The sequence below is a fragment of the Bos mutus genome, chromosome 14 (assembly GCF_027580195.1).
Source record: "Bos mutus isolate GX-2022 chromosome 14, NWIPB_WYAK_1.1, whole genome shotgun sequence".
NCBI classification, from domain to species: domain Eukaryota; kingdom Metazoa; phylum Chordata; class Mammalia; order Artiodactyla; family Bovidae; genus Bos; species Bos mutus.
The window spans coordinates 37,403,523-37,424,636 of record NC_091630.1 but is presented as its reverse complement, the minus strand read 5'-3'; the positions used below and the strand labels follow the sequence as shown (position 1 = coordinate 37,424,636).

Genomic DNA, 21,114 nt, shown 5'->3' with positions numbered 1-21,114 from the left:
GGGATCGAACCGGGTTTCCTGCTTTGCAGGCAGATTCCAGTGGTTATGATCCCTCTTTGAAGTCACATGAATTTCAACAGAGCACCCACCCTTTGACAGAAAGCCTTAACCTAACTGGAATGGGTCCACTGAAGGAAAAGCAAGGATCGCAGAAGTCAAGTGTGCAAAGAATAAAAGGCACTTAGTGATCTTACGATCACGCCAGAGACAGGTAGTTTCTTGTATCACCCATTTAGTTTGTCTCTAACTCTCAAGATTAAACAGCTCCGTAACTGCACTTAGTTTGGTTTTATTGAGCAATTTTATGTTGAGAAATTTTTTTAAAATTACTGGCCCTGAAGTACATCTTCTTCAAGTCCCAGCTTCCTGTTAGTGAACAAGTTTTCACTGATGCATACAATTTCTTCACACCTTTTCATAGACACCAGTGCTGACAACATTATTCATGATATATTCCTAAAAGCAAAGAGGCATCTATTAGAGTTGGTACATGATAGGTTAAATTTGCTCTGTCCCTCTTTCCCCAGGCTGCCTACTCAGGCCATAAGACAATTGAATGATTCGAAAGGTATGCGTCAAATAGTAGCATCAAAAATTTTTAAATTTAGAGAAAACTCACCACTAACATTTTTCCATCTACAATTTTTCTTTTGATCGTTGTCTCTTTACCAAGCCATTTTTGAACATGAATCATTGAGCCACCATCTAGTGTTATGATGCTCTATAAATGTAGAAAGGAATCAGTCAGAAATAGCAATTCATGACATCCTAATGACACAAGACTACATATTTATTTTTTAATTTCCATTTTGAAATTCTTTTCTCCAAAATTCTTACATCAGTTCTTGTTCTAATTTAATACCCTCAAACTAGGGAAGTCTCAAAAGATGATTCAAGTGATGCTCTTTTCCCCCAGGTAAGCAATACCTAAACTATTTGTGAATGATTGTTCCATATTCTGTTTTATAAAATGACAAAGAAAGGGCTTCTCTAATGGTTCAGTGGTTAAGAATCCACCTGCCAATGCAGGAGACAAGGGTTCAACCCCTGATCTGGGAAGATCTGACATGGCGCTGAGCAGCTAAACCCGTGCACCACAGCTATTGAACCTGTGCTCTAGACCCGGGGAGCCACCACTACTGAGGCCCAAGCCCTAGAGCCCTAGAGCCTGGGCTCCACAGCAAGAGAAGCCACTGCGACAAGAAGCCTGTTCACCACAACTAGTGAGTAGCCCTCACTCACTGCAACCAGAGAAAAGCCCGTGCAGCAACAAAGACCCAGCACAGCTAATAAATAAATAAATAACATTAGAAACAAACAAAAACTGACAAAGAGAGATCAGAGAAGCAGTGAAAACATGTTGAGTTTTTGGGCCCTAAATCATTTGCCGAAGAATTGACTTTAGAGATGTGTTCTATTAATTAACAAAATAAACTCAAACTGACTGGGTGAATTAGAACAAACTATGCCTAACTGCCTTCTAGACTTTTCCTGATTATGAAGCAGGAAGATTTAGTTCTTACCTTCACTTGCCGGTTATCTATGGTGGTTTCATCAAATTCTTCCCCTAGCTTGAAGGAGATCTCAGAGTTCTTGAAAGCACTTTGAGTTTTGATGCTAATCTTATCCCCGTCGGCACTAATAATGATTCTTGGCTTTGCTGATCCTGCAAGGTTCTGGAGTGCAACACTCACTCCTGTGGGAATGAGTGAGAAGAAAACTCAATGAGTAGAGGAAACAACATGCCTCCTTAAGAAGTTTAGGAAGTGCTAGCAATCATTTTGGAAAGCAATTAAAAAAGAACGCATCCTCTCCCCATTGACATTTTGGACAGTATGCCATGTTTTCTTTAGTGCTCTCTGTATCAGCTGGTTGAGCCAAGCCTCCCAATCAGAAGACATGTCTAGTAATTATGCTTGACACTTTGAAAGCTAAGTTCACTTTCTGAGACTATTGTGCTTCATCTAAAATCACCGGGACTCTTGTACTTCATCTAAAATCTATATTTGTGTGGTGACTTTCAATCGTATGCTTGGGCATTACCTCATGAAGTGTTTCAACAACAGTATTTCAGTAGCACGGGGTATTACTACCCTCATTTTAGAGATGAGTATACTGACTCCCAGAGAGGTAGAAAGGCTTATTCTAGATGATTTGCTTGGTAATTAACAGAACTGAAATTTAAACACAAGTTTTCTAATTGTCCATAAACTTTAGCATGCTTTTTTTTCCTTAAAAAAAAAATTCAAAGTATCTAATCTACTCTAAAAGAATATGACTTATAAAGTGCAGGCTTCTCTTATTTGTAGGTACAATTCAGATCTGGCTGAATACCATGAAATTAAAAGATGCTTACTCCTTGGAAGGAAAGTTATGACCAACCTAGATAGCATATTGAAAAGCAGAGACATTACTTTGTCAGCAAAGGTCTGTCTAGTCAAGGCTATGGTTTTTCCAGTGGTCATGTATGGATGTGAGAGTTGGACTGTGAAGAAAGCTGAGCGCCGAAGAATTGATGCTTTTGAACTGTGGTGTTGGAGAAGACTCTTGAGAGTCCCTTGGATTGCAAGGAGATCCAACCAGTCCATTCTGAAGGAGATCAGCCCTGGGATTTCTTTGGAAGGAATGATACTAAAGCTGAAACTCCAGTACTTTGGCCACCTCATGGGAAGAGTTGACTCACTGGAAAAGACTGTGATGCTGGGAGGGATTGGGGGCAGGAGGAGAAGGGGACAACAGAGGATGAGATGGCTGGATGGCATCACTGACTCGATGGACATGAGTCTGAGTGAACTCCGGGAGTTGGTGATGGACAGGGAGGCCTGGCTTGCTGTGATTCATGGGGTCGCAAAGAGTCGGACATGACTGAGCAACTGAACTGAACTGAACTGAACTGAGGCAAATTAGACAATTTGGCTGAGAGCCTGGCCCTGCTATTCACGTTGGGAATTGTCCATTGTTGAACTTGTCTCCTGCAATAGTTGAGCAGAAGGGCTGACTCCCATCTCTTAATATTGATATAGAAATCGATTTCACATTCATATTATGGGCAGATGGGAAGCCTCTGACTACATAAAAGCAAAAAACTTTTATATATAGTTTTTTATTAAAAGGGAGGTCTCTCTTATATGTTAAAATTGCTTAATTAAATGTTAAAAAATTACTATTCTTCTAGCATTAGTAAAGAATAGTTTAGTTATTATTAGTTATCTGAGCTATTGTAAATGATATTAATTTCAACTTGAATAAGAGCTAAAGTAGGCAGAACTTACAATTCTGAGAGATGTCCAATAGTGGGAAATTTCATGAGTAAAATATTCTATTTCTATGTGTTCTATTTCAACAAAACATTTGAAACTCTTCAAAATAAGGTTTTAAAAATCTCCCATGTGTATCAGAACTCTAAAAATTAACCCACTAGAAATTTTGCTTGTTGTTATTACTCTTTTGGAGTTATAACTTAAAGTAAACCTTGAAACGAATTTAGTTAATAAATTTAATTATAGATAGGTATTGCTATCTATAATGTGGAGCTGGGAAAAGCTATTTAATGAAATTACCAAGATAAAAAGAAACTCTATCATGAGGGTAGGATGAAGTATTTTCAAAAAGGATATATGGTCTAAAAATATAGATAATAAATTAGAAGGAAGTATCTGTGAGCCTAGTATTGCAGAAAGAGATAATTATTACTAGTAATAAAAGAGTAAATGTAGATACATAAACTTTGTTAACCCCATGAATATACCCTAAGATCCCAAATGAACAAGATAATTGTAGGAAAATTCATTGTAAAGTGCAAACCCAACCACATCACAAAAAGCATTGCCAGTTTCCAAATCTTGGAAAGCTATTTCTCACCCAGTTCTTTCATATATTCATCAAAGTTTTCTCTGGAGACCAGTTTCCACGTTCCCAAGAAGGGCTCAACCATGATGGAAAGCTTGCAGAGAAGAGGTGCTCACAACCAAAATCCAAAGACACTTAAGCAACACACTGCTACCAGAATCTTAATTTAAAAGACTTCTTCATCACGTGACTCTTCTGAAATGGCCAACGGGGAGCAGCAAGACCAAAGATTCTAGGCACCAGTGTTGACTCATTTTATTTACTTTCAAATAAAGACACAGAAAATTAACATGTTAAATTGCATTTAAGTCAATGATTATAGCTTCTAATAAACAGATTGGTAACCTGAGAGTCATCTGATAAATATTGTGAAATGGAGACAATTTTCAGTAGAGATAAGCATTTTGAACTATGAATGCTGAGTTAACTCTGAAGGAATAACCCAACAAATGTCTAATGAACACCTGACTGAGATGTTTTCCTACTTGATACAGGGACATCCTTGCTTGCTGTACCTCAGCTGCTTTTTATTTGGACAAGTCACAGTGCCAGAGTACTCTCTTCATTATAAGAATATGCACCCCTCCCTTCCTTGCAGGGCTGATGAATTGATACTACTTAATGTAACTGAAATGTCTACAGTTGATTGGAGTGAGGAGTAAGGTATCATTGCTGTTAATTAAGAGTAATTGCAGAGTGGGAAGAAAACTAGCAATTATCATTGATGGTGTTTTATAATTTAAGTTCTAAAAATGAGGGGAAGCTAACACTAAAATTCATCTTTTAGGATAACAAAGAAATCTTGATATTAAAAGAAGAGTAATTAAAATATTAATATTGATAATAAATATCAGAATATCTTGATGTGAAAATAAGATTAATTAAAACTTTAATCTTGATAATTAATATCAAGAAATATTGATATTGAAGTTGTGAATGGAAGTTTTAGGTAGAAATATGGTATTTTGAGTCCCTTGGACTGCAAGGAGATCCAACCAGTCCATTCTGAAGGAGATCAGCCCTGGGATTTCTTTGGAGGGAATGATGCTGAAGCTGAAACTCCAGTACTTTGGCCACCTCATGCGAAGAGTTGACTCATTGAAAAAGACTCTGATGCTGGGAGGGATTGAGGGCAGGAGGAGAAGGGGACGACAGAGGATGAGATGGCTGGATGGCATCACTGACTCGATGGACGTGAGTCTCAGTGAACTCTGGGAGTTGGTGTTGGACACAGAGGCCTGGCGTGCTGCGATTCATGGGGTCGCAAAGAGTCGGACATGACTGAGCGACTGATCTGATCTGATCTGATGGTATTTTGATATCTTCATTCTAAAAGAAAGATGAAGGCAGGAAGTAGTTTAAACATCTGTGCCATTACTTCTAAAATCATTTTCTATAACCCAAGTAATGGAAGTGAACTTTAGGCAGGTAAGGCCTTTACCGGGAAGGATTGGATTCTGAGGTTGTAGATTTACCTGACAGCTTTGAACTCCAGTTGTTTTAAAGAAGGCTGGAAAATTAGAGTGAAGAATAGTATTTATACTATTATCTGCCTAGGTCAAAATATTCCTTCAAGTCAAAGAAATCTTCATTCAGACCATCTACTTGTGGGGAAATTATACACACACACACAAAAGCAGATGCTTTGGCACCACAAAGTTAAATCTTAAGTGGTATAAAGAATTTATTTTGATGGAAACATATAAAAAAGTTGTTTATAATACAATATGGGGGAAATAGTTAAAATATCTGGAGGGCAAAACAAGGAAAGAAGAAACCTTAGAGTCAGTTTTAGGGAACTGAGACTGGACTGAATATAAGTGCCTCAGCAGTTGAAAGCACACTCAGAGGTGATGCTCAAATAAAGAGCAAAAGACTTGATCTTGCTTTCCTGGTTCTGGATTTGTATGTGCTCAGCTTGAAACATGGCAGGCAAACAAGACTATGCATGTTTGCCGGGGTGGGGTAGCATAATCAAGGTCTCCCCTTAGTCTAACCAGTTTTGTTCCAAGTATTCTACCATTGATTGATTCAGAAATCAATCCTGTGGCCCATGAGGCAAAAGAGAAGGTCAAACTTCTGCCTTTTATAAAATTCCCTCACCCTTAAGAGAGAACCAGAGGGACGGTCCCCTCCTTGGCAACTTTTGCTCTCTTGTATGATATTTAGGGGCTTCACAGGTGACGTTAGTGGTAAAGAACCTGCCTGCCAATTCAGGAGATGCAAGAGACACAGGTTTGATCCCTGGGTCAGGAAGATACCTCGAAGAAAGGCATGGCAACCCACTCCAGTAATCTGGCCTGGAGAATCCCATGAACAGAGGAGCCTGGCAGGTTGCAGTCCATAGGGTCGCAAAGAGCTGGACATAACTCAAGCGACTTACCACATACACACACACACACACACGATATTTAGAACTGCTGCATCCATTCTGTTACCAACTCAAAAATGAGGCCAAAACTGAGAATGGGAGAGAGGAAAAGGAGGAAGAACTCAAGACCACTTTGTTGCTGGAATCTTTATAAGGAGAATTGATGAATTCCATTATTATTTAAAAAACGGTGTGTCTGAGTTTTTGTTCCTTGCAGTTTAAACCTTCATAATTGGTATACCTCTGTAAATAGCTCCACCTAAATTTGGACTTTGAAAACCAATTCCAGGACTTCCCTGGTTGTCCAGTGGTTAAGTTTCTGTGTTTCCAGTGTGGGGGGTGCAAGTTTGATCCCTGAACAGGGAATTAGATTCCATATGCCATTTGGTGTGGCAAAAAAAAAAAAAAAATATTAAAAGAAAATCCTATGTATCATGTGATATTGGCTTCATGCACAGTATCTCCCAAGTCTCCAGATCCAACTCAGAATCATGTCCTTTGTGAAACTGGTTCCAAGCTGGCTGATCCCTGTTTATGTGATACGATTATACCTTAATAGAAGTATATTCTGGAACTTTTCTCACAGTATTGCATCGAGTCCTCCTCCAGCTGACCCCTGATCTCTTTTGTGAGTACATCAAGTAAAGAAAATATTTCTGATTCACTTCTGAATCCTTGAGGAATAGTGCCCGGTATATTGTAGGTACTCTATAAATGTTTTATGAATGAATGACAAGAGGAATAAAATGTGTATTTTGTTTTAACTGACAGTTTCCCTCATCACTGATATTAATCTCTCTAACAAGTAAAGACAAAGATTTTTTAAATTAAAAAAAATATTTATTGTGGTGAAAGTCACATAAGACATACTATTTTAATCATATTTAACTGTACAGTTCAGTGGCATTAGGTACATTCACATTGCTGTGCAGTTCTCACCATTATCCATCTTCTGAAATTTTCCTCACTTTCCTAAACTGAAACTCTGTCCTCATTAAACAATAACTCCCCACCCCCATCCCCACCTCCCCCACCCGCTGGGTCCCTGGCATCTACCAATGTAATCTCCAGCTCTACCAACTTGACTATTCTAGGTACCCCATATTAGTGGAATCAAATTGTATTTAAGACAGAGTTTTGGCTCAGAGGTTAAAGCATCTGCCCGCAATGGGTTCGATCCCTGGGTCAGGAAAATACCCCGGGGAAGGAAATGGCAACCCACTCCAGTATTCTTGCCTGGAGAATCCCACGGACAGAGGAGCCTGGCGGGCTACAGTCCACGGGGTCGCAAAGAGTCAGACACGGCTGAGCGACTTCACTTTTAATACATTGCTCTCTCCTGACCTGCTCATATGACACGCCTTTCATTATGGTCATCAGACGGTAGAGGGAGTCTCAGACTCCTTTCACCTTTGCTCAGTGTTTCATTATTATCATACACATCTACCTTCTCAACCAAGAAAGTTCTCTTCTAGTCCTGCCGCTATCACTACTAGCTTTGGCATCTTTGTTTGATTATTTAAAAAAAAAAAAATACACCATTTCGGATTTCCATGGTGGTACAGTGGATAAGAATTTTGCCTGCCCATGCAGGGGACATAGGTTTGATCCTTGGTCCGGGAAAATTCCACATGCCATGAAGCAACTAAGTCTGTTTGCTGAACTACTGAAGCCTGGGGTCTAGAGCCCATGCTCCACAAGAGAAGCCACTGTGATGAGAAGCCCACACACCAAGCAAAGAGGAGACTCCAATAGCTGCAACTAGAGAAAGATGGAGCACAGCAACACAGACCCAGTGCAGCCGTAAATAAACAAATGGTTTTTAAAATTATCATTCCCTCCAGTAAAAAAACTTTTTAATGAAAATGTTCTTAATTGTTAATCCCAACAAAGGAGCTAGAATACAATATTCTGTTATAGAACAGTTACACATTTTATATTCATGACAGTTTAAATACTTATTTCTCCATGATCTCATTTTTCTATGCTTTTCCAGTATCTCATTTTCTACATTAGCTTTCTTTCTTGAGACTATTTAGCTATTAAACACTTTTTAAATAAATTTTAATTTTGAGATGTTACATTCTCCATTGGTGAGGGATGCTGATAAAGTTAAACATGTACTAAAAGCTACAAAATGATTCAGAAATACATCTGCTACTTTATTGCTGTACATAAAATAGCTGGAGCTACACTAGATTTTTTTTCTAATTTTTTTATTGCTGTAGAATAGACATTACACAGAATTAACTATCTTTAACCATTTCTAAGCACATGCTTCAGTGGTATTCACATTGTTGTGCAACCATCACCACCATCCATCTCTAGAAATGTTATCTTGCAAAGCTGAAACTCTACCCGTTAAATGGTAATTCTCCACTCTCCACACCCCTGCCTCCTGGTAACCACCATTCTACCTTCTGCCTCCATGACTTTTACTTCTATAAGTACCTTGTATAAGTAGAGTCGTGAGTGTTTGTTTTTGTGTGTATGTGCCCAGCTTAGTTCGCTTAGCACAATGTCCTCAAGGTTTACCCATGTTGTAGGAAATCTCAGAATTTTCTTCCTTTCTAACACAATGGTATTCTGTTGGATAAAGCAAAATGTGTTGTTTATATTTTGCTTATACATTCATCCTTTGATGGACATTTGGATTGCCTCTACATTTTAGCAACAGATGAAAAATGTTGTTATGAACTTTTGTTGTTGTTCTTTAGCTGTTAAGTCATGTCCAATGCTTTGCGATCCCAAGAACTATCTCACCCGGCTTCTCTGTCCTTCACTGTCTCTCGGAGTTTGCTCAAATTCATGTCCATTGAATCGGTGATGCTATCTAACTTTATCTTATCATTTGCCACCCTCTTCTCCCTTTGCCTTCAGTCTTTGCCAGCATCAGGGTCTTTTCCATTGAGTTGACTCTACATCAGGTGCCCAAAGGATTGGAGCTTCAGCTTCAGCATCAGTCCTTCCAACACGGTTATACATGTATCTCTTTGAGACCCTGCTGTCAATTATTTTGGGTATATAACCAGAAGTAGAATTGCTGGTGTGTGCATGCTCAGTCGCTTCAGATGTGTCCAACTCTTTGCAACCCTAGGGACTACAGCCCAACAGACTTCTCTGTCCGTGGGATTCTCCAGCAAGGATACCGGAGTGGGTTGCCAGTTCCTACTCCAGGGGATCTTCCCGAACTAGAGATCGAATCCACATCCCTTGAGTTTCCTGCATTGGGAGTCAGGTTCTTTACCACTGATGCCACCTGGTTAATTCTATTTTTAATTTTTTGAGGAATTGTCCTGCTGTTTTCCACAGCAATTGTACTGCTTTACCTTCTCACCAACATTGTACAAGGTGTCCAATTTCTCCACATCCTCACTAGCAAGTTATTTTTTATAGCCTCCATCTTAATGTGTGTGAGATGCATCCCATTATGATCTTGATTTGCATTATCACTAATAATTAGCAACACTGAACATCTTTTCATGTGTTTATTGACCATTTATATATCTTCTTTGATATGAGACATTTGCCCATTTTTGAATCAAATAGTTTTTTTGTTATTGTTTTTAGGAGCTCTCTATATATTCTGGATATTAGTTCCATATCAGAAATATCACTTGCAAATATTTTCTCCCATTCTGTGGGTCACTTCTTAAATTTTTATGTATGTATGTATGTATTTATTTTTGGCTGTGCTGGGTCTTTGTTCCTGGATATGGGGTTTCTCTAGTGATGAGCAGGGGCAACTCTTTGTTGCAGTGCTTGGGCTTCTAATTACTGTGGCTTCTCTTGTTGCAGAGCATGGGCTCTAGGTAGGTGGGTTTCAATAACTGCGGCACTGGAGCTCAGTACTGTGGCCCACAGGATTAGTTGCTCTGTGGCATGAAGAATCTTCCTGAGCCAGGGATCAAACCCATGTTCCCTGCATTGGCAGGGGGATTCTTAACCACTGTACCACCAGGGAAGTCCTGTGACCAACATTTTTATTCTGCTGCTGATGTCTTCTAAGGCACAGGATTTTTTATTTTCCTGGAATCAAATTAGTCTATTTTCTCTTTTGTTGCCTGTGCCTTTGGTATTATATTCAAGATATCACTGCCAAGTCCAATGTTGTGAAGTTTTTCTAAAAGTTTCAAGTTTTAGGTCTTACATTTGAGTTAACTTTTGCATGTGGTGTTAAAAAAAGACATCAGTTTCACTCTTTTGCATGTGGATATCAGGTTTTTGAGGGCTTTCCCAGTGGCTCAGAAGTAAAGAATCCACCTGTGGTGCAGAAAATGCAGGAGATCCAGGTTCAATCTCAGGTCAGGGAAGATCCTCTGGAGGAGAGCCCAGTAACCCACTCCAGTATTCTTGTCTGGAGAATCCCATGGACAGAGGAGCCTGGCAGGTTACAGTCCATAGGGTCACAAAGAGTTGGACATGACTGAAGTGACAGAGCATGCATGCATCCAGTTTTCCAAGCACTATTTGTTGAGAAGATTGTATTTTATCCACTGAATGGTCTTGGGAATATGCAAGAGTTCATTTTGGAGCTCTCTACTCTATTCCATTAGCCCATATGTCAGTCTTTAGGCCAGTATCACACTGCTTTGATTATAGTAGCTTTGTAATAAAATTTGAAATCAGGAAGTATCAATTCTCCAACTTTTGTTCTTCATTTTTAGGATTTTTTTTTTTTTTTTGGCTTCTCAGGTCCCTTGATATTAGAATGGGCTTTTCTATTTCTGGAAGAAACATCATTGGACTTTAGACAGTGATTCCATTAAATTGGTAAATCACTTCAAACGGTATAGTATTGACAACTTCCAATCTATGACTATGGGATAGCTTTCCATTTATTTACATCTTTTATAGTTTTCATAGTATAAAACTTCCACTTCCTTGGTTAATTCTTAAGTATTTTATTCTTCTTGGTGCTATTGTAAATGGAATTGTTTTCTTAATTTACTTTTCAATTGTTCATTGTTAATGTATAGAAATGTAACTGATTTTTGACTAGTGAATCCGACTTCAGGTCTTTCTCAGGGACAGTTTCTGTTGGTTTAACTTTTTCTTTGAATGGGCCAAACTCTCCTATTTCTTTCTATGTACTGTGATTTTACTGTTGAAAACTGAAAATTTGAATTTAATAATGTGCTAAGTCTGGAAATTAGATTCTCCTCCTTCTCTAGGGTTTGCTGCTTTTTGTTTTTGTTTTCTGATTGCTGGGATCTGGCTCTGTGCCAAGGACCAGCCTAAGGAATAAACTTAAGGTCTTCTCATGTCCTTTCTGACCCTGTGCCTTTTCCTTGGAATGCACAGTGACATTCTAATATCCTCTGTATATGAAATTGCTTTTGAATGTCCTAGTCTTTAATTATGGCTCCTTAAAGAGGAAAAAGTAAGAAATGAAGGGAAGGAAAAGGTGCTGGCCCTTTAAATTTCCTGACAATCACTTGAGGAGCGGGAGGAGGGTGGTATTTGCAACAATGGGAGGAAATGCAACAATAGTGGCCACCACCTCCTTCTTTGCACTTCCATGATCAGAAGCAGCAATCAGTGATTAGAACACATATCCCAGGTATTTGGAAGATAGGGTCTTCATTAGGCTTCCTAGGTAGCTCAGTGGTAAAGAATCTACCTGCAAAGCAGGAGCTGCAGGAGAGGTGGTTTTGATCCCTGGGTTGGAAAGACCTCCTGGAGTACGGAATGGCAACCCGCTCCAGTATTCTTTCCTGGAGAATCCAGGTAATCTTGCTTGGAGAACAGAGGAGCCTGACGGGCTACAGTACATAGGGTCTCAAAAAGCCTGACACGACCGAGCAACTAACACTAAGATGGTTTTTGCTACATCATTCCACTGTAAAATTAATTAATAAGCAGTTAATTAATTTTATAGTTATCTTTCATGGCCTAGCTCAACTACATCTTCTATGCTGAAAACCTTCCTCCAGCACACACTGAGTACTCTGCTTGCCTTTCGCTTCCTTCCAATCCATAAAATATACCACACAATTCATCATGTAATTCATGTCCTCCTCTATATTTTGTCTTCATTCATTCCACTAAAATTTATTGAGTGATTACCATACTTCAGGCATTGTACTAGATGCTACATATATACATAAGTGTCCTGAGGCTGTGTCAGCCTAGTGATGGAAAAGATGAGAAATTAAAATGTGGTAATATCATGTTATAGTAAGAACATGTATTTTTCCTGTGGTCATGGGAGGAAGAATTTAACTCTTCTTAGATATGGAGGGTGAGGGAAGAGGAGGACTTTTTCCCAGGGGGTGTGATGACGTTCATGTTATTTCTCTGCCACACTGAGGGCATGATCATGAACTGTTTCTGTGTTACAAACCACACCTAGCACAGGGAAGAGTGTTCACTCACTCACTCAAAAACTGTTTACTAAACTCCAAATCTGCTGTTTATTGTGCAAGGGTCTGAGGACATGGCTACAAATAGGACACAATCCTTGCCTTTGAGATGCTCTCAGTAACTGAGTTTTTCCTGTTGCCTAGCATTTTCTGGCTGTTTGGCTACACATAAACTATTTTAACATTTTGTAAATTGAGATGGGGTGGTTGCACAAATGGATGGATAGATCCATAATCGGATATAACATTAAAATTGTGTTTTCCACATAACTGAGCACAGGGATGTCCATTGATAAGTGATCCAAGTGCCATGTCTCATTCCCTAATCCAGAAATTCTTGGTACTCATAGACTCTGGTTAGAAGTGCTATAACCACATTGCTCAGAAGCTAGATCTCAAATACCAAAAACATTGCTACCCAAAGGCCATCTTGGAGGCTTACCTACTCCAAGTCAATAATTCACAGAAATTGGAGCTCAGTGCTAGTAGCGATGGGAATTGCATAAAAGAAGGTATAAGTTGGCCCAGTAATTCACTCAATTCTTAATATTTCCAAGGAGGGAGGGAGTGGCTTTTTTTTCATACCTGTTTTAAGATATAGATGGGCTCTATATCCACGCATCTGTGTCTGAGAAGTATCCATTTGATCCTGTCTCTCTTCCTTTAAAAGTAGAATTGTCTCTATATTTCTGTGTGTGTGTTGATAGAAGCAATGTTAACGAAAAATTATGTGAGGTTCAAAGAGGTCCCAGGGAGGATAAATCAGAGAACTGACATTGAAGACATATCTTGTTTCTACAGCTTTAATTTTATGGTGAAAACGTAGAAAACAAGAAACTGACTTATCTAGCAAATTTACATTGAACTGAATCTTCTTATTCTATGCTTCCACATCAACTAAAAAATAAGAATTGAACTTGAAGAGTAGATTTTGAAAAAAATCCTTGAATGATCACAGCACCATTTATGAATTAAGCTACCACTTGAACACTGATGGTGCGTGCTCAGTTGTGCCCAGCTCTTTGCAACTTCATGGATTGTAGCCCACTGGGCTCCTCAGTCCATGGAATTTTCCAGACAAGAATACTAGGGTGGGTTGTCATTTCCTAGTCCAGGGATCAAACACACTTCTCTTACATCTCCTGAATTGGCAGGTGGACTCTTTATTACTTTGCCACCAGGGAAGCCCACTGAATACTGATGGTTTCTGGATCTGTGTCCCAGCTAGGATTGCTCTCTTGAATATCAAATTCCTATGTCTATTCCCTACTTACTTTTACAGACTTAAACTTTGAACTTCAGTTTTCTCATCTTTAAACAGGAATACCAAATCCTCATCATAGGATTATTTTGATAATAAGTTAGAGCATATGAAGCGCATGGACCATCAGTTCAATTCAGTTGCTCAGTCATGTCCGACTCTTTGGGACCCCATGAATCGCAGTTCGCCAGGCCTCCCTGTCCATCACAAACTCCTGGAGTTCACTTAGGCTCACGTCCATTGAGTCAGTGATGCCATCCAGCCATCTCATCCTCTGTCGTCCCCTTCTCCTTCTGCCCCCAATCCCTCCCAGCATCAAAGTCTTTTCCAATGAGTCAACTCTTCGCATGAGGTGGCCAAAGTACTGGAGCTTCAGCTTCAGCATCATTCCCTCCAAAGAAATCCCAGGGCTGATCTCCTTCAGAATGGACTGGTTGGATCTCTTTGCAGTCCAAGGGACTCTCAAGAGTCTTCTCCAACACCACAGTTCACAAGCATCAATTCTTTGGCCCTCAGCCTTCTTCACAGTCCAACTCTCATATCCATATATGACCACAGGAAAAACCATAGCCTTGACTAGACAGACCTTTGTTGGTAAAGTAATGTCTCTGCATGGACCATGGTAAGTGTTTAATACATATTGATTTACCAAGAATTTTTCTAAACAATTCCTACAAACCTCTCTTTGAATTCTCCATTCTTAAGTAATTTCAAAGTGAGAGTTTAACTCTCTGCTTTTGTAAAGTAAATTATTATGATCAGAAACTTAATTTACCTCTTCTGGCTTCTCTGTATCTTGGTGTTATGCATATAGTGTGTGTGTGTGTGTGTCTGTGTGTGTCTGTGTGTGCTAAGTCGCTTCAGTTGTGTCTGACTCTTTGTGATCCTATGGACTATAGGCCACCAGGCTCCTCTGTCCATGGGATTCTCCAGGCAAGGATACTGGAGTGAGTTGCCATGCCCTCCTCCAGGGGATCTTCCTGACCCAGGGATCAAACCTGCATCTCTTATGTCTCCCACATTGGCAGGGGGGTTTTTCATCGCTAACGCCACCTATGCATATGGTGCATGTGTGCATGCTAAGCTGCTTCAGTTGTTTCGAACTCTTTGCCACCCTATGGACTATATTCAGAAAAGAATAAATGTTTTCTTTTTTTCCATGCTGTGTGGAATGTGGAAACTTAGTTACTTGACCAGAGATTGAACTACTCCTCCAGCAGTGGAAGCATGGAATCTTAATCACTCACTCTCTTGTGTTTAACTCTTTGCAACTCCATGCACTGTAGCCCAGAAGGCGCCTCTGTCCACAGGATTCTCCAGCAAGAATACTGGAGTGGGTTGCCATGCCCTCCTCCAGGGGATCTTCCCAACCCAGGGATCAAACTGGGGTCTCCTGCACTGCAGGTGGATTCTTTTACCATCTGAGCCACCAGGAAGTCTCTAATAAACTTATTTTTAAAGGAAGCATCACAAACAGCATGTATCAATTGCAGGACACACTTTAAAAGATTTTGGCTTCCCATAAGAGCTAAGTATGTGATAGGGAAATTTCAGTCTATGTACATGGAACTCCAAGGATCTATAGAGATGCCTCAAATTTCCACAGAGTGCAGAAGAAACAAATTTTCTCTCTCTTTCTCTCACACACAAATGAAAACACACCCTTACTGGCTTTATTATCATTTTTGTTTGTTTTATATATTGAAATTCCAGGGAAATTTTATTTGCATAAAAAATTCCAGGACATATTCAATATCTATTAAAAAAAAAAAAATCCACTGGTAAGAAAAAAAGAAAAATTTGGAAATGACTACAAGAACATTTACATCATAACTCATTACAAGCCTGTCATGTCTTTTCTGGAATAAATGTAACATGTGATGATTTGGACTTAATTCTAGACAGATTCCAGGGATACCTTGGTTTACTAATAATTTTTCAGGTTAAAATTTATAGCCCAGAAATCTTTTTCTACACTCTTTGTTGCTACTCTACCTCTATGTCTTGATGCTCTAGGACAGATTTTTGTGAAATGACAACACGGGCCAGCCGACTGTGGACAATTTCACTACACTTAAATCTATCTTAGGTCCCTGAGAGGGTGTTGTTTGACTGTAGCTATGGTAAAGAAGGACTTCATATTCAGTAATAGTATATATTTATCATTTTCTACCTAAGACTATGGGAAATTCATATTTTTTTCACCTTGGATTATTATTTTACAAATCATATTATACTGGAAACAAAGCAATAATACAATTTTATATTTCCATCACTAAATTATGAGTAAGAAATTGTTAAACATAATGAATAAATCATTACATAGCCTTATAAATCTAAAAAGTTTTATTTAACCAACACAACCATATCAAAATCAGTCTGGAAGAAAATCAGTTTCTTGCTTATTAGTGGAAAATAACAATATATGTTTGGACAACGTATCCAACAGAAAGTCATGGAGTTCGATGCAAACGTCATCCATTTCAATATCCCTTGGCTTACGCTCTCTCATAAACTCTGGTGGCAGTGACACCATTCATGACACATTCCTAGGCACAAAAGCAAAATATTGGTAAAATCCTCAGGACTAAACAACTTATGTTTTATTTATTTATTGTCTCCTTCAATGTTGAGCAGGAAAAAATGTTCATCAAAAGATATTCCCTCTTGGCTCTTCTTATATACCTGATATTGTAATAAACTAGGGAGACACAAAGATCAAGAAGATACAAGACTTGGCCTCAAGGAATCTTACCATCTATGTGGTGAGTGAAAAACATAATTAGAAATGCACAATACAATATGGTTCACATTGAGAGGGATAAGAAAATACTGCTGGGGGCACAGTATACCTAGACGGAGCTTAGAAGGATAATTGTCAGAGTGAAACCATAATCCCAATAGACTAACTTTTCATTCTACAAGGGCGATTGTCTATTTCTCTAGGTAGGATAACGATTATGGGATGACCTAGCACTAAAATCTAGAATTAAGTAGTGAGAAGATACTCACCAGCACCATCTTATCATCCACGAGTTTTCTCTTTATGGTGGTTGATTTTCCATCCCAGTTTTGTACTTGTACCAGAGCACCTTCATCTAAGTTTACGATGCTCTGTGGGGACAATTAAAAGTGATTACAATGATGGAGGGAAAAAAAATAGAGTGCTTTTATTTGCTTATTTTGAGGTACTTAGCAATTCTAAATTACAAGAAAATGTTGCAAAAGAAAACAATGAATGCCAAAAACAACATACAAAATTACATGTATATTATGATCAGAATATTATACAAACATGCATTTGAAAAAAAAATACTGTGAAAGAATATAGATAATAAATTTATGTGGAATAGCATCATAGGGTTTTTTTTTTTTCCTTTCCCCACTCTTTTAAAAAGTCTCTAACATTGTTATGTTACTTCAATTTACTTCAAATAATATATATATATATATATAAATACACACATATATATGGTATGACAAGTAAATTATTATGTTAAACATTTTTAAAGTAATAAGGACAATTTTATTAAATGGGAGAAAATTCACCAGCTAAATATCAAAGGTAACATGGTTCAGATCTAGCAATCTGAGATTTTTGGCTTATAATGGAATGGCTTTCCTCCTTCTACAAAATGGTTTGCTATAGGCAGCAGTCATTTATAAATCAGGTTTTTACTCTGCTCCAGTTCTTTATTTCTCACCTTGACTTTCCTGTCATCTGGAGTGACTTCATCAAATTCCTGGCCCAATTTGAAGGAAATCTCAGTATTTTTAAAGGTGCTTTCGGATTTAATGGTGACCACATCCCCATTCAAACTGATGATCAAAGTGGGTTTGGCCATGCCAGCCACTTTCCTGGTAGCAAAGCCCACGCCTGTAGTTGGGAAAAGACAAATGTCAAGTATACAATTTTTCTCTCATATATTTATCTAAGAAAGAGCAGGTGTGTGTGTGTGTATTTAGACAGACGCATGTGTGCCCATATACCTATCTACAGTCCAGTGTGTATATTAAAGGAGAAATACTCCAGTGAGTTTATTATTAAAGTCTTTATTTAAACATCTCCTGAAAATAAGTAAAATCAGCTAATACTTAAAGAACACCCAAGGCACAATTAGATATTAAGTCTGTTCTTTAAATTTCCCCCTCTGGGTTTCAGATGAGACTCTTCAGGAGACCCATTGTTAATTTTCTATAAGCATATGTAAAAGGTTAAATTTTCTGGGACATACATATCGTAAAAATCACTGCACTCCCAAAATAACTGGCCATCTTAACCATGAGAGCAGCCAGCTTCATTTGACTCAGTTCATGAAATACTTGGGAATCTCAACCATTGCTTCTTGAATAACAAAAATGATCTAATCCATAGTCAAAGGCAGAACTTTTAATAGGATTCAGGGGACCAATAGAGAGTCACTCAGTTAAAATTTAATTTGGGTGTACAAAAACCACATTTAATGGGATTCGCTGCCACACCTAGTTTTCTTGGCTTTTCATAATTACTCTGAAATGAAGATCTTGATTACTTTTTCTGAAAGGCAAAACTTTTCTTGCATTCATACCATTTTAGAATGGTGATGGTATTCCCAATAAATTATAGAAAAATTTAAAGAGGGCTTAGGCATCAAATGAAAATTTCAAAGTTTAAGAAATCGTTATTTTAGTAAGTTCAGAAATTAATACTTTGCTTCCCAATCACTTAAGTGGCAAACTCCTCTTTTTTAAAAAAAGAAAAAATATGAATGTGTTTTGGGGGATGTTACAGCTTTGGGTTGAATTATTTACAACTTAACATAGAAAACAGTACCTTACCATCACTGCATGTTTTATAGAGATTTATGACAGTCATAGGTGTGTTGGACTTTTTAAATGCACATGTACAAATCTACTTCTTTGACTATGTATAGATACCAAAATTTAAGAATAGTGGGGAGGCGATATATCATACAAAACAAGCAATGCTAAGGCTCTGATTTAGCTCCCTGTCTGAAAGTGGTGACAGGTAGGAAGATAATATGCTGCTTCATCAAGTCTTGTCTCTGTTACAAAATGTAACCTCAAATTCATGGAGTGAGTCAGCACAGTGAGTGCATGAGACATCGGGTGTGGTCCAGATTCTCCAAGCTTAGGAACATCACACTCTCCTCTTGCTTGATTCTGTTTTCATTTGACTGATGAAAACGATACCTGCTGACTGAAGGTAATCAAATAGAGCAGCTAATTTCAGAATGTATCTTATTGTCTTTCATTATCATCAATACTTAATCATTTTAAAAGACTGTGGTGCCTGCATGTGTGCTAAGTCTCTTCAGTCATGTCTGACTCTTTGCAACCCTATGAACCATAGTGCACCAGGCTCCTCTGTTCATGGGATTCTCCAGGCAAGAATACTGAAGTAGGTTGCCATGCCCTCCTCTAGGGGAATCTTCCTGACCCAGGGATCGAACCCTCTGTCTCTTAGATCTCCTGAATTGGCAGGTGGGTTCTTTACCACTAGCACCACATAGGAAGCCCAAACGCAATGGTATAAGAATTTAAATAAAATACTAAAAGTGTAAAATGCTTCTAAAAATAAATAGGTAAATAGACTCAAGTCCTGTAATATCAATATCAGTGCATACTGATTAGTTTATTGAGTTACAACTAGTCAGAAGTCTGGAAAACTAGTTCTCACTCATATTGATGTTCCTGATTTCCTTCTTGTCTATAAACATGGAAAACAGTAGTTATAAACAAGCAAGAAATAACTATAAGATTTAGAAGAAGGTTAAGTCTTGAGATTTAGGGATTAAATTATAACCTCTAATAAAGATATTGTGAAAAAAAATCCCTCCTTAATTTGCAACCCATGGATACATCTTCATCATGCATGGGTAGGGCTGCCTGACTGAATTCCCGCCTCTCTGCTCCTTTGCTTTACCTTTGTAATTATCTGGGGAACATACAGGCAATCTTAGCAGAATCCAAAAACTTGAAAGCCTCTATTCTCAATAATTCTGTGTCATGCCTTGTAATATTAAGTCAAACAAATATCTAAGACTTTTAAGGAAACATTTTCAGAAATTAGATTTTTTTCTTCCATAATACAATCACACATTTTAACAGATTGACTTTAAAACAATAAAATAATTGGTTAACATACATTACTCAAAAAATTATGTTAAGATGATAAATACAGTGCTTTCAGTTTCAAATGGAAATTATCACATGCTAGGGAATAAATATAGGCTTATTTCCAAGTTATTGCTTATTTTATATGCAAAAGGAATGAATGAAAAAGAGGCAGAAAGCCAAGTAAACCAAAGATACTCAAGTTTAGCAATCAAATAAAATCTTGTCATTTCTATACAATGCCACTTATACTCTTTTTCATATCAGTTCACCTTTAGGAAGTATTAGTTGTGACTTCCATCTAGAATGTTTCTGGAAACAAATGATTCTCACTTGTTATTTTTATCAGCTCTGTATAGAAAGCAGCATTTCATGTCAGACCAATGCTTCCAGAGTGAAAAAGAACCATAGGCCTCTCTTTCCTAGAGAAAAAGTTATAAGCCCAGCCATTCAACAATGCATTTCCTTACCCACTTCTTTCATGTAATCATCAAAGTTTTCACTGGAGACAAGTTTCCAGGTACCTACAAATGCATCACACATTTTGTGAGCTTTCTAGAATTCTTCAAGGTGAGAAAGAAGTGCAGCTTTCAGCAAGATGCTATTACCCTCTGAGTCCAGATATCTTCCTTTTAAAGGTGCCCAGAACATGTGATCTTGGGCATAACCAATTGGGAATGATATCTGATCATTTCCTTCATTGCCAGCCTCTGCAGTTTTCCCTCTGAGTCATGTTTTTAATAGAAATTTCTCAACTTTGGCTCTCCTTGGCAAATGGTCACTGGACTCAGAGTACAACTTATTTTTAACCTTTAACAGAATATTTCAACAATCTTGTTTTGACAGCTTAAAATTCAGTGCATTGAATTTCCTATTTTTTTTTCATACATATTTATTCCAGTGTAGAGTGGACCCAGTGTAATTATCTTGGGATAAATTCTGACTCCCTTTTCTAGAGTTCCTATTAAAATTGTAATTATGTGGTTCGTTTGAATTGAGGAACGTAAGAATTACCTTGGATATTCTTAAGTAATTGCAAAGGCTATTGGGGGCAGTACTGTCTCAGGAATTACCTGGAAATTAAAACAAAATAAGTAATGGCATTTTAAAGTATCCCAGCTTCCTCATTTCAAATGTTTTATATGAATGAA

At 38.1% G+C, this 21,114-nt stretch overlaps 2 protein-coding genes across 2 annotated transcripts; both read right to left on the bottom strand.

The window, feature by feature from the left end:
- Nucleotides 1-405: 405 nt before the first annotated feature.
- Nucleotides 406-3,934, bottom strand: LOC102282555 (fatty acid-binding protein 9). Its single transcript, XM_005897261.2, has 4 exons — nucleotides 3,862-3,934; nucleotides 1,524-1,696; nucleotides 620-721; nucleotides 406-456 (listed from the first exon to the last, which is right to left on the bottom strand). Exons 1-4 carry the CDS (start codon nucleotides 3,932-3,934, stop codon nucleotides 406-408), a joined length of 399 nt encoding a protein of 132 aa, XP_005897323.2.
- Nucleotides 3,935-16,169: 12,235 nt separating this feature from the next.
- On the bottom strand, nucleotides 16,170-20,590 carry LOC102282275 (fatty acid-binding protein, adipocyte). The gene is made up of 4 exons (XM_005897260.3): nucleotides 20,434-20,590; nucleotides 17,551-17,723; nucleotides 16,859-16,960; nucleotides 16,170-16,395 (listed from the first exon to the last, which is right to left on the bottom strand). Exons 1-4 carry the CDS (start codon nucleotides 20,504-20,506, stop codon nucleotides 16,345-16,347), a joined length of 399 nt encoding a protein of 132 aa, XP_005897322.1. The 5' UTR covers nucleotides 20,507-20,590; the 3' UTR covers nucleotides 16,170-16,344.
- Between the last annotated feature and the right edge of the window lie 524 nt (nucleotides 20,591-21,114).